Source organism: Ursus arctos, unplaced genomic scaffold, assembly GCF_023065955.2.
Source record: "Ursus arctos isolate Adak ecotype North America unplaced genomic scaffold, UrsArc2.0 scaffold_7, whole genome shotgun sequence".
Lineage (NCBI taxonomy): Eukaryota > Metazoa > Chordata > Mammalia > Carnivora > Ursidae > Ursus > Ursus arctos.
Genome location: NW_026623089.1, coordinates 56,068,429 through 56,084,637, shown reverse-complemented (window position 1 = coordinate 56,084,637; position 16,209 = coordinate 56,068,429). Strand labels below are relative to the sequence as shown.

Genomic DNA, 16,209 nt, shown 5'->3' with positions numbered 1-16,209 from the left:
ACAGAGGTAACATGTCTTCCTGAGTTCTGTGAGCTATTCTAGCAAATTATTGTACTTTAGGAGGGTACCATGCAAACTCCCCATTTATAGTCAGGTAGTCAGAAGTACAGGCGTTCTAAGACTTGTGACTGGCATCTGATTGGGGGGCAGTCCTGTGAGACTGACCCCTGAAGCTGCGAGGTCTTTACTAACTCTGGGTAGTTAGTGCCAGGATTGAGTTGAATTGTTGAACATCCACGTGGTGTCTGAAGACTCAGAGAACTGGTTATTGGTACTGGAAAACACCTCACGGGCCAGTGCATCCATGTTTGTGCTGTCAAAGCAGGTACCATCAACCCCATGTCATGTTTCATGAACTTTCTCACCTGAACTGTGCTGGGGACAAACTGAATTTCCTTGCCTTGTTTCTTTGCCTTTCTTTTCTTTTCCTATATGGAAATAATACTCATTTACATTCTTAATTTATTCTTTCATTAATAAATGTATGTGCCAGTTACTTTCACAGAAAGCTGATGATACAAAGGTGAACTGGATGAACAAAATTCCTGCTCTAGGTGGGGGAGACCATCAATAAAACATAGAGAAAAATAAGTTAACAAAATAGGGGAATGTGCTCTATAATGTATTAAATAAGGAGTAGAGGGGACTCCTTCTAGGAAAGGAGGCACAGGCAAAAAAGTATGACAGATATGTGGCAGACATTTATGTATTTAAGTGCTTTCAGAGTTATTTTCTACATATAAAAGGAAATACATATATATGATCTCCCTTCCACACTCCCCCATCTTTTTTTTTTTCACAAATAGCATTATATTATACACACTGGTCTACATCTTGCACTGTGCAGCTTAGAGATCATCCCATATGAGAACTTACAGAGCTTCCTCATTTAAAAAAATGGCTTCCTAAAAATGATAAACTCAAGTTAGAGTATACTAATGCTAAAAATATTTACAAGAAGGTCAAGGCCAGATTTGGGGGAGATTGAAAAACTGAATATGAACTTGCAAACTTTAAGGACTCAAATGACTTGAATTTCAGGCAAGCAGTTTTCAACAACTGGTAGGCCGGAAGTCTAGTTGAGAGGGTTTTTGTTTTGTTGTTTTTTAATACCATTTGTGTCTCATTCATCCTACCTGTCATGTATACCCCTCTCTGATTTTTCAGCACACTAGCGATCATATTGATCACATAGCATTTCATAAATACCAGCAAGAGTCCATGATGGACAAATATGAATGAATGAATGAATAAGTAACAGTAGCCCATAATCTTACAAATGTCTTTCTCAAAAAAAGATAGGAATTTTCTCTCAATTTTGTTTAAAGGTAAACTGTTCTCTTTATTTTATAGGTTTTTGTTGTTGTTGTTGTTAAGTAATCCCTACACCCAGGTGGTGCTTAAACTCAGAGCGCCAAGATCAAGAGTCACATGCTCTACTGACTGAGCCAGCCAGGTACCCCAAATTTTCTCTCAATTTTGATGGGATACTGACTCTCAACATATCATATATTACATCCCACCAATGTGGTTGAAAATTGATTTATGAAATATTTTGTTGGTTAAGGAAGAGAAAGTGGTGGGGGGGGGGGGAACAGGGTCAAGAATGTCAGCCAGAAAGGGTGAGGTACCTATGTAATTAGGAACTGGGGAGAGGGTAGGAGGGAGGGAAGGACAACAGGATTGGGTCACCGATTGGTTAGAGGGCATCAACTTGAAGGAACACTTCAAATATGATTCCAAGGCTTCAAGAACAAAAGAGATCACTTTCAGAAATGAAAAGAGACCAGGAGAAAGAGTTTCTCAGTTTAATTTGAAGTGCAGTGACTTTGGATTTAAAGATTTATTTTAATTTTATTTGTTTATTTTTCAAGGATTTATATATTCATTTTAGGGAGGGAGGGAGAGGGAGAGGGATGGAAAGAGAATGCACCAGTGTGCATGTGAGGGCCAGCACCAGTGAGCCAGGGAAGGGCAGAGGAAGAGAATCTCAAGGCCACTCCAGTTGAATGGGGAGCCCCAGACAGGGCTCTATCTAACGACCTTGGGATCATGACCTGAGCAGAAACCAGGAGCCAGAGGCTTAACCAACTGAGCCACCCTGGCACCCCCAACTTTTGGATTTGGATAGGACCTTAGAGATTACATTTTCAACATTCTGTTTTTGTTTAAGAATGTTGAAACAGGGGCGCCTGGGTGGCACAGCGGTTAAGCGTCTGCCTTCGGCTCAGGGCGTGATCTCAGCAGTCTGGGATCGAGCCCCACATCAGGCTCCTCCGCTGTGAGCCTGCTTCTTCCTCTCCCACTCCCCCTGCTGGTGTTCCCTCTCTCGCTGGCTGTCTCTATCTCTGTCAAATAAATAAATAAAATCTTAAAAAAAAAAAAAAAAGAATGTTGAAACAGGGCACTTGGGTGGCTCAGTCTTGTTAAGCGTCCGCCTTTAGCTCAGGTCATGATCCTATGGTCCTGGGATCGAGCCCCATGCTTCTCCCTCTGCAGCTTCCCCTGCTCATGCTCTCTCTCCCTCAAATAAATAAATAAAATCTTTAAAAAAAAGTAAAGAAACAAGTTGCTTGCCTAAATTTTCACATATTGGTTCAGTATAGGCAGGCACCCTTGGTAAGCTTAAAGTATGGTTTACTATAAGCTTGGAGAGGTCCTTTAAGGGGTTCTAATGCCCACTACAGAAGCACATGCTCTACCAAACATTGGCCCTAGATCTGCCACGTCTTATACGAGTCCTTAGTTAAGGCTAGATATGGAGTGACATTGTTCTGGAATTTCAGGGAAAGTGGAAAGTAGAGGGGCTTCTAGTATGCAAAGAAGTAATTTATTTATTTATTCATTTATTTACGGGACTGATATTTTTGAGCTACTAGGTACTCCCCACTTTACATATATCTCATTAAATTCTTACAACCCTACAAATATTACCATTTTAGAGATGAGAATATTGCATTTAGAAAGGCTAAATAAATTGCTCAAACTAGCAGGCAAGAATCTCAAATTCCGACCCAAAGTCAGAAGTGTGTACAGGCCAAGTCAGGTTCGTTCTGCTCTTTGCCTATGCCCACTTGACCCAACGCGCTCAGAGAAGGTAATTCACACACCTTTGGAGCCAAGGTGGGGCCAGAAAGCCGATAGGCTGATCTCCAACCCCCCAGGTCAGAGGTTTTTTAGGGCGGACACCTGCCTTTAAGGATTTGACAATTTACACCACTCTACAAGTGATGGGGGCGGGGAACAGTCACCTAAAGACAGGAGCAAAAAGAAAAAGGAGCAAAAAGGGGCTGTCAGAATGTCGTGAAGAGGGTGAGGAGTGAACTGCGTCTTTTATTCTCTACTTAAACGCTGTTAACAAGGTTATCCGGCGTATGAAGCTAAAGTTTGGCCAGCTTCATTCCTCATCGCCTCCCAGGAACTAAGTTTTAACCTCTTAGCTTAAATCTAGAAAATACTAAGGCAAGCAAGGTGTGCACTTCAGACTTAAGTGGAAACTCGCAGTGTGAACCAAAACTTGAGCCATCCGGGCGACGGTGATTTGAAGCGTTTTGAACAGAAGTTGGGAAACGGGCGAGTTTAGCTGCTAGACGCGCCTGCCGCAGAGGGGTGGGGCCGCGTTTCCTCCCAGCCCACGCCGCCTCCGCCCGCCACGTGACCCGCCGTGTTGTGGTCCGGCCCGCGTGGGTGGCGGGAGCCGCGGGAGGGCGGGGGCGACGAGGGTCGGGTCACGTGACGGGGTTTAAATCTCCCGCAGCCGGAGCCGCGGGGGCGCCAGTGCCGCGAGTCGAGCGGGAGCAGAGGAGGCGAGGGAGGAGGGCCAGAGAGGCAGTTGGAAGATGGCGGACGAGGCGGCGCTCGCCCTTCAGCCTGGCGGCTCCCCCTCGGCGGTGGCGGCCGAGAGAGAGGCCGCGTCGCCGCCCGCCGGGGAGCCACTCCGCAAGAGGCCGCGGAGAGACTGTCCCGGCCTGGGGCGGAGCCCGGGCGAGCCCGGTGGGGCGGCCCCTGAGCGTGAGGTGCCAGCGGCGACCGGGGGCTGCCCCGCGGCGGCCGCGGCGCTGTGGCGGGAGGCGGCGGCGGCGGGCGGGGAGCGGGAGGCCCAGGCGCCGACGGCCGGAGAAGGAGACAAAGGGCCGGGCCTACAGGGCCTATCCCGGGAGCCGCCGCCGGCCGACGACTTCGACGACGACGACGACGACGACGACGAGGGCGAAGAGGAGGAAGAGGCGGCGGCGGCGGCGATTGGGTACCGAGGTGCGCAGGGCGCGGGCGGCAGGGACTGCGCATCCCCTCCTCCCTCTCGGGGCCTCTTCTGGTGTGGGGTTGGTGGGGGTTCTCTGAGGCGGGCTGGGGGCTCAGGTCTGGTTCTGCGGCGTCCCTCTCCCCACCGCGGGCCTCAGCTGTGCGCCTCCACGGCTGGTGGCCGGGCTGCGGGAGCGGCCGGCGTACTCCCTCCCTCGGGTCCTTTCCCTCCCTCCGCGGCGCGTCTGGGCGGCCTTCGCGCTTTGCGCAGCCGCCGGGCGGGGAAGCTCCCGCAGTTGGTTTTAAAGTTTCTCTCTCCTCCTACTCTTTTTAGCATATTGCTTTGGTTAAACATCTTTCGCTTTTCCACACCCCTTCCCTGCACAGTTAAACCTGCAACTTTTGCCGGTCCTTTGCATCAACCTTTTGCAGTTGTTTTTGCAAACTGACACACTTGTGCTATTCGTGGGTTGTTTCTTTCTTTTTTTTTTTTTTTTGAGGATCTTTATTTTTAAACTTGTTTTAAATTTTAAGGAGCAAAGCTGTTTCTAAAGTCATAGCCTGCAAAATTTGAAAAGCATAGCTTTTTCTAAAAGACATTACCGTTCTTTGGTGCAATTAATGCTGGGTATGGAGTATGATAGGACTTTAAAACTATTTAATAAAAGTAGTACTTTTTTTTCTTTTTTTCTAATTATGAACTTAGAATGTTTTTTATATTAGGTGTAATTTTGTGTGCGTGTGCATATCTGTAACCCTGAAACACGCATTGACATTTTTCTGATACGCTAAAACAGATGTGTTAGTTGTATGTCATGTCATCTTTGAGGGTTTTCATATTTTCGGTCTGAGGAGTTTCTGTCGTGGATGGATGTTCGTCTTTATCAGTAAATTCAATCAGTGGACCGTTTGACCATACATGTGTACTAAGGTCTAGATTAGTAAATTGACCCTCGATTTGAATAAAATTTAATATGGGAAACGAATAACGCAAGTATATCTTTGTCTAGTATCATATTAAGAGGACATTGTCATAGTTAATGTTTGATTTGTTAAATTTTTAAAAAAATATTTATGTATTTGACAGAGGGAGACAGCCAGTGAGAGAGGGAGCACAAGCAGGGGGAGTGGGAGAGGAAGAAGCGAGCTCCCAGCAGAGCAGGGAGCCTGATACCGGGCTCGATCCCGGGACTGGGATCACACCCTGAGCAGAAGGCAGACGCTTAGACTGAGCCACCCAGGCGCCCCTGATTTGTTAAATTTTTGACAAGTTTCATGAATTCCTATTACTTGTGATCAATAAATTCAGTGTAACTAGATTAGTACTTTTTTGTGTTTTGATTAAGTATAGTTATTTCTAGATTTTGATGAACTGAAAGTTTTAAGATTCTGCACAGAATCCATAAAGATGAGGATATACTGCTCCTATGAATGGTGCAAGCTGACCCAGGAGGCATTTTTTTAACTTAGGCACTATCAGTGAATGTTCAGTGGTTTATTCAGTGAAAATCATTGCATCATAACTGCTACAGATCTTCATACATTTTAGGTGCAGATTGTTTCAGCAGCCTTGAGTTACTTTGGGTTCTTTTGCAGATGACCTTCTGTTTGATGATGAAATAATCACCAATGGTTTTCATTCCTGTGAAAGTGATGAGGATGATAGAGCCTCACATGCAAGCTCTAGTGACTGGACTCCAAGGCCACGGATAGGTATGGTTTCAGAGCTTTAGAGAATGTCTTCTCTGTATATTTTTTAATGTCAACTAAAACTGCAGTTTTCTATACCCTTATAACCTGGTGATGAGGTTCTTAGGTGCTTCTTGAGATTTAGTGTCAGCTTATGTTTCTAGGGAATGTTTCTAGGGAAAGTCTAGTGCTTTGTTCTGTTTTTGTTTTTAAACAGCTTAATAAGCTCATGGAAGCTGGAATCTGGTATTTCTCAGTCAGTCCTTCTCCAGTTCTTTTCACTTGTACCCCTCTGTGTGGAGTGTTTTTTCTCCAGTTAAAGTATCTTGCACTTTCTCAATTCAAATCTGTTCTTTCTTTCTTTCTTTCTTTCTTTCTTTCTTTCTTTCTTTCTTTTTTTTTCTTTTTTTTAAGATTTTATTTATTTATTTATTTGCCAGAGAGACAGGCAGTGAGAGAGGGAACACAAGCAGGGGGAGTGGGAGAGGAAGAAGCAGGCTCCCAGTGGAAGAGCCTGATGTGGAGCTCGATCCCAGAACGCCAGGATCACTGCCCTGAGCCGAAGGCAGATGTTTAACGACTGAGCCACCCAGGCGCCCCTTCTTTTTTTTTTTCTTAACACTTACCATTTCTTATAAGCTCTGTATCTAACTTTTTGTTTTATTTCCTGTACTAGAATACAAACCCCATGGGGGTAGGGATTTTTGACTGTGTGGTATAGTGTTTTGTGGGTGCCTGGAAAAGTGCCTGGCATACAGTTTGTGCTCAGTAAATACTAAGTATGTGGATGAAATGGGAAGGTATTTTGACTTTGAGAAAACTATCAGATTTTTATAGCAAAGTATAACATGACCATCTTGAAAATGGTCCTTTTTTTTAAAATGTGTTCTCATTCTTTCAAAAGTGTCTTGACTCTTAAAACAGTGGTGATTAGTTCCTTTTTAGTGTCTGTAATGTTCACTCAGTTTTTGTTTTTCTTAAACTAGGAAACTAAGAAATTTCAGAGTAAAAATAATTAATATTCAAAACATCAATATGTCATTTGGGGAGATTGGTTTCGATCAAATTGAAGATTATTACTGGAAAATTTTAAAGAGATAGTAATTACGTATAGATTTCCTGTGGGCTTTCGGGACTGGTACCTTTCCTTTATTGATCTGTAGAACTCTTTTGTACATATTTCTGTTATTAATTACTGTGTATTCTTCTAGATCTGAGCAATAGAAATCTAATTCTTGTATTTTTTTTCTTTTTTGTTTTATTTTATTCAATATTGTACTGGAGGTTCTAGCCTCTACAATAGGCAAGAAAAGTAAAAGGAATCTTGTATTAGAAAGGCAGATATAAAGCTGTTGTTATTTGCAGTAGACAAGATTATGTAAGAAGTTTGATAGAAATGTCAAAAAAACCTGCTAGAATTAAATGATTAGACCGAAGTTATATGATACATGATCGTTACTTAAAACTCAGCTGTATTTCTGTATATTAGCAACAATCAGAATTTGAAATTTAAAAGTTGATATCATTGACCCTTTTATCATTCTATAATGACCTTCCTTTTCCCTCAAAATCACTTTTTCTCTTAGAAAAATCATTTAAAAAACCTATACTGTGTATAGATTGACTTCAAAGGGGCAAGAATGATTGCAGTAGTCATGATATAAGACGTGATTTTGGGTTAAACCAGGATGACAGCAATAAAGAAATAGAGAAAAAGTAGTTTTAAAATTAAATTTTGAGGTAAAATTGGCAAATTTATTGTAAATGCCAGTCATTTTATTTGTATCTTATTGATCTCTAAGTTTTCATGTCTTTTTAATTTAAAAAGTTATTTCAGGTTAAAAAAGAGTGTATCCTTGAGAAAGAGGAGATATAACTGAATTTGCAGAGTAATAGCAAACGCTATTAGAGAGTCTAAGATTTTTTTTTTTTTTTTTTTTTTTTTTTAGAGAGAGTGTGCGTGCATACACACACAAGCAGGGGGAGTGGCAGGCAGAGGGAGAGGCAGGCTCCCTGCTGAGCAAGGAGCCCAATGCGGGATGATGCAGGAGTTGATCCCAGGACCCTGGGATCATGACCTGAGCTAAAGGCAGCCACTTAACCAGCTGAGCCACCCAGGCGTCCCAGAGAATCTAAGATTTTTAGAAACTGAAAATAGTGCTTCGGTCAAGATTTAGCATCGATGCATAGCCTTTGTATTTGTGTTAAGATAATTTTATAGTACATCTTTCAAAAGATTTTTACAAAGAGTAAGTGGCAATACTTCATTTTGTCACCTCTAGGAACGAGACATACCCCCCTCTGTCGAGGCAGGGTGGTGAGAAGGTCTTAACAGCACCAATAAAAACATAAGTTTGGTTTGGTTTTGTTAAAAAAAAAATTGTAGTTGGGGCGCCTGGGTGGCTCAGTTGTTAAGCGTCTGCCTTCGGCTCATGGCGTGATTCCAGCGTTCTGGGATCGAGCCCCATGTCGGGCTCTTCTGCTGGGAGCCTGCTTGCTTCTTCCTCTCCCACTCCCCCTGCTTGTGTTCCCTCTCACTGGCTGTCTCTCTCTCTGTCAAATAAATAAATAAAATCTTTAAAAAAAAAATTGGTAGTTAATTTTGACTTTTTTTTTAAATTGATTTGACTCTTAAAATACATAGTATTTCATAGTTTGAGATAGCTCAACTCTTTTGTTTTTTTAATTTGTGATTTAACGTCTTTCCTTGGCTTTTCTTCAAATGATGGTGCTCAAAATGATAAAAACAAAAAAAACGTGAAAGAAATTGCAGAAGTAGAAGTAGTTGCTTTGGAAACAATTAGAGCAAGGAATTTGGCATGCAACTCTAGGTGTGCATTCTGGCTTTGCCACTTAATAACTGGGTAGTTTTGGGCAAACTATTTTACCTCTCTCAGTGTCAGTTTTCTCATTTATTAAGCATATTTCAGGGAAGACTTATGTGAATTAATAACTGGCCATTCCTGACTTTAAGTACTCAGTAAATGAAGGTAATTATTATTAGCAATTGACTAATTAATATTGATAGTCTACTGATCCACATCAGCTTAACGTACTAAATTCTGAAGTCTCATATGACAAGAGAATTTTTGAAAGAGAAAATAATCAATGATCTGAAGAGTGAATTTTGGTTTTATTCTTAGAAACAGGAGAGAAAAGACTGGATTTACGAGCCCTAAGAGCAGGCACATCTCTTGATTTGATCTCCTTAATCTTACTGGGAAAGAGCCCTAGTTCTAAAGAATGAAATACCTTTATATTGCATTTTCTTACTTTGTAAAAAAAACTTTGAAGATTGCTAATTCATTACTTTAGAGAATGAGATTTTGAATTTCTTGGATGTGGATTAGATATAATTCTTTTCCTTCTCGATGTAGGTCCATATACTTTTGTTCAGCAACATCTCATGATTGGCACAGATCCTCGAACAATTCTTAAAGATTTACTACCAGAAACAATTCCTCCACCTGAATTGGATGATATGACACTGTGGCAGATTGTTATTAATATCCTTTCAGAACCACCAAAAAGGAAAAAAAGAAAAGATATTAATACAATTGAAGATGCTGTGAAATTACTGCAAGAGTGCAAAAAAATAATAGTTCTAACTGGAGCTGGGGTATGTAAGATGTATAAAACATTAGTAAAAGAGGGGAATGGTGTGTGATTTTTCTTAGGCCTTTTCCAATTAGGAAACATTTTTTGTGTAGAAGAATTTATCCTAACATGATAACGGGAATTTGTGTTTGGAAACTGCTATATAAAAAGTGCTGTAGCAGTTGTTAAAAGTTCATTTCTTTAAAAACCTCTCCAACAACTGTAGAAAAGATTTCTGTTTGTAATACAGTAAATGCAGTTAAGGCAAGGTTTTTACTTAATTATATTATACTACAGCTCCTAAAGGAGATGCAGGGAATGCTGTTTGCATTAAAGTGTGTCAGGGTCTGTTGGGAAAATTGGGTCTTTATTCCATCTTTATGGGGAAACCAGGAACCTAATTGGTATTCACAGGTAAATAACTTAGTGTTGGGAATGCAACAGGTTTCTACCTCCCCTCCATTTTAATTTAAGGTGATGTGATTGTGGTGGCTTGACATGTTGCATTTGCCCCACTTTGGGTTCGCACTTAATTAGCTACTTAAGGCTATTGTGTGTTGAAAACAATATGTTACATGTTCGTGACATAGGGCAACTGTTGGAGTAAAATGGAGTCCTGCTTTTTGCCATTTTAAGTCAGAGTGCTATTTGATCATAAATGATTATCAAGAATAGTTTGCTTTGTTCCCAGATGTGATTTAAACAAGTTAGTTTTACTCTGAAGTTAGAATGGAGTCAGCTGATAAAATTGTGAAACAAAAAGTTAATTTCTGAAATTCCTTTTTGAAATATCAGTTAAGAATTAAAATATCATATGATAGAATTTTTAAAGAAAATACAGGAATTTAATATTCTTGAAATAGTAGAACCCTGACCAGATGACAGTTTTGTTTTTTCAAATACCTGACTGATAGGAAATCTTGCCTGCATTGTAGTTAAAATAATTTGAAATGGTTTACTCTCTTCTCAAATTGCAGTTGCTTTAATTTGTTGGCTAAATGTTTAAAGGTTTGAAATTAGCCTGAAAAAAAAAATTAGCCTGACTTAAAGTTCCTTACCCCAATATGAATGGAAAATGTGATTTCATTATACCGGGTTTTTTGGTGTGTTTGTTTTATTTGAATTTGAAATAAGAGTAGGGCAGTATTTTTGTTCCCCAAAATAAATTTTAAAGTAAAATATTTTCAACTCTTCCCTAATTATATGATGAACTAGTAATTATAAACGTAGAGATAGAAGATTTAATTGTACAAATTATGCCATGCATATTTCAGGTTTCTGTTTCTTGTGGAATACCTGACTTCAGGTCAAGAGATGGTATTTATGCTCGCCTTGCGATAGACTTTCCAGACCTTCCAGATCCTCAAGCAATGTTTGATATTGAATATTTCAGAAAAGATCCAAGACCATTCTTCAAGTTTGCAAAGGTACTATGAAGTCTTCTAGTTGTTCTTTGGCCTTTTCTCATGAAAATGTATTTTATTAACATTTAGGCTTAAGTATACCATTCATGGTCTAGTATTGGGTACTTAGGACTGTGGTAGAGTGAGATCACTGAAATAGTTAATTCAGTCAGAATTTTTTTCTCAGAAGGGGTACTATCATTTACTTTTCATTTTAGGATTGGGCTTATTTTTAAAGAGACTTTCATATTTTTCAAGTTTGCATTTTAGTAATGGCCTTTATATTGTTCAGGCTATTTTAGAGGTTAGAGGCCATATGAAAGTAACATCACTGTTTTGATTTTTAGTATTTTTTATGGGTCATAAAGATTGTAATCTCTGCTTTGGTATGTTTTATAGTGGCCAGAGTTTAACACATGAGGATGTGCCTCAAAAATCTGTGATTAGGGATGAAGATTCTTAGGTTGCATTTTAGTCAAGTTTGCTTTATTTTGCTCTAGAGTCTCTAGAGCTGCACTGTCTTAATTTGGATCCTCTAGCTACATGGGGCTGTTGAGTACTTAAGTGTGCCGAGATGTGGTGTAAGTGTGGAAGATGTACCAGATTTTGGAAATGCAGTATGGAAAAAATAGAAAATAATATCATTATATATTTACAGATACTAATTATATGTAGAAATAATAATGCTTTTGATTTTGGGTCAAAAATTATGGTAATTTCATGCTTTTAATGTGGTTACTAGGAAATCTAAATTGTGTACATGGCTCACGTATTTCTATTGGGCAGCTCTCCTATAAAGTTTGAGATTAAATTATACCATGCCCAGGAGAGTTTAGTCATTAGAAAACTTTTATTTTTTTTATTCTATAGTGCAGTCTTATGGAAAGAAATTGTAAAAATGTTATTGCTAAACTTCAGGATATTTGGTAAGGGTCTTTTGTATTATTGATTAGTTTTTCATAAATCTAGAAATTAAATGAACTTAAAGAGTGCTACTTTCAAACCGTATGATCTATTTATATGACTCAAAAGCTCTAGCATTCCACTGCTAGTGGTACTACTGCATGATTTTGAAGAACAGTGAAATATCAATTATAGGTTTCTTGAATTGGACCTAAGACACTCACATTATAATAGCTCTAGTTAGCAGAAATCAACACTTAGAGGTCTAGCAAGTAACCAGAAATTACTTTATCTTATATTTGATGATAAAAGTTGATTCACTGGTACATTTTATAATGCTCACTGGATTTTTGCTGTAAATTCTGTGTTCTGAGAGAAACACATTGCCTAAACTAACTTGTCAGCTTTTTCTCCCCCATCTTAAGTGTATATTAAATTGCTTAGTAAAGTAGTAACCTGACACTTAGAAAAATGTGGTAACTGAGAATTGAAATAGCAAGGGTAAGAAACTTCAGTTGTCTGATGTGCAGACTGGGTACTCAGTTTTAGCTTACACTAGCTTTGATACGTAAGAATCTGAGGAAGCAATTCAGAATTACTCTGCTAAGGACGAATTATAGGAACTTTAAAAAATGCACTTAACAGAAATCTAGACCATGCATAAGAGAAGATAAATGAGTTATGGTAAAAACGGCACACTGTTAATGTGTCACGATGTTTGTCATCGGTTGTGTACATCTTCATGCCACCTGGGAGAAAAGTTGGGAGGGGCAGCATTCTTTTCTTCTATAAAAGTATTAAGAATTTATGTGTATTTTTTTAGTTAATAAATTGAAAAAAATAAGTTTTTCTGTTTATAAAGTGTATCCTTTTTCAGTTTTGTTTATGTAAGTTTAATTCTGCATGATTGCTTTGAGTTTTAATTTAAGTTACGGTAAGAGCCAAATATATTAACCTTTGTAACTGCGCCTCATATAGAATAGTTACACTTTAATTCTCACGTTAGGAACTGCCTAACCAAATGCTCTTAGTTGCTGAAGTAGCGCTTAAAATTGATAGTAATGGTAACAGACTGAGTAAATTTTGGCCTAAAAATGAATAAGAAAAAGCTTAAGGGGGAAATAAGTAAGGCAAAGAATGAAAGATCATACACAGAAATGGTGGGTGGGGAGGATATGTAAATATTACACAGTATTTTACTAGAGTCTTTAAATATTACGTAAAGAAAATACTCATAACCTAAAATTCTTTATCGGTTTCTTTATCTGGGCAGAAAGTTCATAAAGATGGCTTTTGATTTTAGTCTGTTATGAGAAAGTGAATTTAATATAACTCCATGAAAAGCGTAATATTACTGGTGAAATTTAGACATTTCGGAAGGAATTCTATACATGTATTGAGGCAACAGTTGTATATAATTATTGAGAAGAAACAGGTTTCATTTAGATGGGAAATTCCAACTGGCTCAGTAGAGCAGTTTCTCAGCCTATTGACATTTTGGGGTGCATAATTCTTTCCTGTCAGGAACTGTCCTGTGCATTGTAGGATATCTAGCAACATCCCTGGCCTTCTCCCACTAAAGCTATTAATAACACTCTCACTCTCAGTCATGACAATCAGAAATGCCTCCAGACATTGCCAAATGTCCCCTGTAAAATTGCTCCCTGTTTGACCACCATTGTATTACAGTGTGCCTATCTGTGGGTATCTCTTTGAATTCTTGTATATAAGAACAATTAAGCCCAACGTTAAAGCTGCATAGCCGTGTTCTGAACGATTATCCTCATGCATAGTAAGGGTTTGGATTGATAATGAGTTGTGGTCATGGTTCTTAGGAGTCTAAAATAATTTACTGATACTGTTAAAAATGAGGGGTTGTATTAAGAGTCAAGGTGAAACTGAGGATATGTAAATAAATTTTTTTTGTTGTTAAAAAGTACTGTGTTCAGAGAGTATAGATGCTATCCCATATTGAATTCAGTGAATACCCTTTGCTGTACGTAAAGTGATTAAAAGTCAAAAAGTAGAGGGGGAATATGAACTGAATTTTTATGAACTTAATTCCAGACATCTTTATATAGTCAATAAATGATCACTTTATTGATAATGGGTAAACATACCAGATTCTGTAGTTACAAAGTTAAAAAACTCTTAAAACCAGCTCATCACCTAAAATTCAAAAAATGCCAGCCACCAAAAAAAAAAAAAAAAGCCACAGTCCCATTCATTTGAAGACAATGTTAGTACCTATGTGTATATAGGTCACATATGTATATAAAGGCACCTTTAGTTTTATACCGGAATGTATTTTTTTTGTTTTATTTATTTATTGAATGTATATTTTTATTACAAAAATGGGCTGTTTTGCCTGCTGCTTTGGGTTTGTAGTCTTATGTATTTAATTTTTTCTTTCAGATATTTGAATACTTTATAATGGTCGTAATGTTCATCCCCTGGTGTACTGTAATACCATAAGTGTACATTTCAGGTGTTTCCTACTTTGTTTTATTGTAAATAGTGTTGCTAAGATTGTCTTTTTGGTGTGTTCCAGTGTTTTTAGGATATAATTCCTGAAAGCGCAATCGCTAAGATTCATGATATGTTTTGTCGCACTTCTGCCTGGAAAGGTGAATAAAATATACTCCTATCAGAAGCGTATTAGAAGGCTGATTTAGCATGCCCCTGCCCCCTACACACCTAAAAACCCCTCCACAGTACACTATTAGCATTAAAATACTTGTGAAAAATCACATGCGCGCGTGTGCGTGTTGCATATGTGGTTTAAAAAATTCTTAACAGTACAAAACATGTGAGTTGATTTCCCCCTTCAGTCTTCTCTACCTCCAATCTCTTCAGAGTTTTACCGTGGTGTAAGATGTTTTCTTGGGTATCCTTCCAGGAAAAAGAATGAGTAAACTTGTTTGTGTATATAGGAGAGGGGCATTACTGTAAGTTTTCAATATTTAAAAAAAAATTACCAACAGAATCACAGACCCTTTTCTCTACCTTGCTTTTTTCCCTACTTCATCTTGGAAATAGTTTCGTAATGGCATTTGACAGATACACATCATTTTTAAGAAAAGGCTGTATAATATTATAGTTAGACCACAACATATTTAATCAGTCTCCTATTAATGGATACCTAGAGTTGTTCTTAAGGCAGTTAAAGCTATCAGTTCAATAGATAAAAATCAGCATCTTCTCATCATATTAGTGTTTTGTTTTTATTAGTGTGGATGACTGCTTTTTCTACTGGCTATGTGTATATCTTTGAATTGCCTATTTGTTCTTAGCTTTTTTCCCCCATTGGGATGCTTTTCTTTCTCATACTGATTTGTGGAGACATGATGCGTTCTTGAAGAGTGTTTTTAAGTTACATGGTGATTGGAATTCAAGCTTGCAGCAGTCCCTTGAAGATATGCAAAATGAAATGTATTTATCAAACTAGTTTTACGGGCTAGCTTGCAATACCTAAATGGTGGTGCTTATTACCTTAAAAGAGAAATAGGAAACTTGATGTTGAAGGATCAAAAATTGAAAAGGCAGCATGCATGGTGATTAAGAGCTACAGTTTGGTGTCAGAACTGGATTTGAATGACTTTTGGCAAGTTATTTCTGTGCTTTAGTTTTTTCATCTGCAAAATGGGGATGTATATATGTACAATAGAGTCAGCAAATCTTTTCGTATAGGGCCACATAGTAAATGTGCTTTTCTTTGTGGACCATATAGGAACTCTGTCATATTTTATTACCTTTGCAACCTTTAAATTTTTTTTTTTTTGAGGATTTTATTCATTTATTTGTCAGAGCGCACATGCACAAGCAGGGGGAATGGCAGAGATAGAGGGAGAAGCAGGCTCCCCAACTACAGGAATCGATTTGTAACTTCAAAGGCTAACCTACCCTGAACTATTATGGATTGGACATGAAGGGAAACTGGAGTGTAGAACTGAATCTACTGTCCCCCACGTCTTTAAACTTCTTACCTTCCCCTTTAAAAAGGGAATGGGGAGGGGCACCTGGCTAGCTTGGTAGAGCATGCAACTCCATCTCAGGGTCATGAGTTCAAGTCACATGTTGGGCATGGAGCCTACTTTAAAAAGAAATGTGCATGCGCGCGCGCGCACACACACACACACACACACACACAAAGGAATGGGGGATGATAAGACACAGAAAAGTTAATTCCAGGAGGGTAGAGTCTTGGTACTCTTGCTCTCCAAACCTGCTCTGGAGGTAGTCATTTGTTCATGTTAGGAGTTCGGCATGCTGTTCTCAAGAACGTTCCTTATTAGAACCTATTTATCTGTAGCCTAGCATATTGTAATATTTGTTGTAAAAATATATTTTTTTATAAAAACTTTGAATAGCCATT

At 38.8% G+C, this 16,209-nt stretch overlaps 1 protein-coding gene across 1 annotated transcript in view; it reads left to right on the top strand.

Annotated features, from left to right (window-relative positions):
- Positions 1 to 3,740: 3,740 nt before the first annotated feature.
- Positions 3,741 to 16,209, top strand: part of SIRT1 (sirtuin 1) — a 32,493-nt gene continuing 20,024 nt past the window's right edge. The window contains exons 1-4 of the mRNA XM_026504318.4: positions 3,741 to 4,254; positions 5,839 to 5,955; positions 9,309 to 9,550; positions 10,803 to 10,955. Of these exons, the coding sequence (XP_026360103.2) occupies positions 3,840 to 4,254; positions 5,839 to 5,955; positions 9,309 to 9,550; positions 10,803 to 10,955 (927 nt within the window). The 5' untranslated portion in view covers positions 3,741 to 3,839. The remainder of the gene's footprint in view (positions 4,255 to 5,838; positions 5,956 to 9,308; positions 9,551 to 10,802; positions 10,956 to 16,209) is intronic.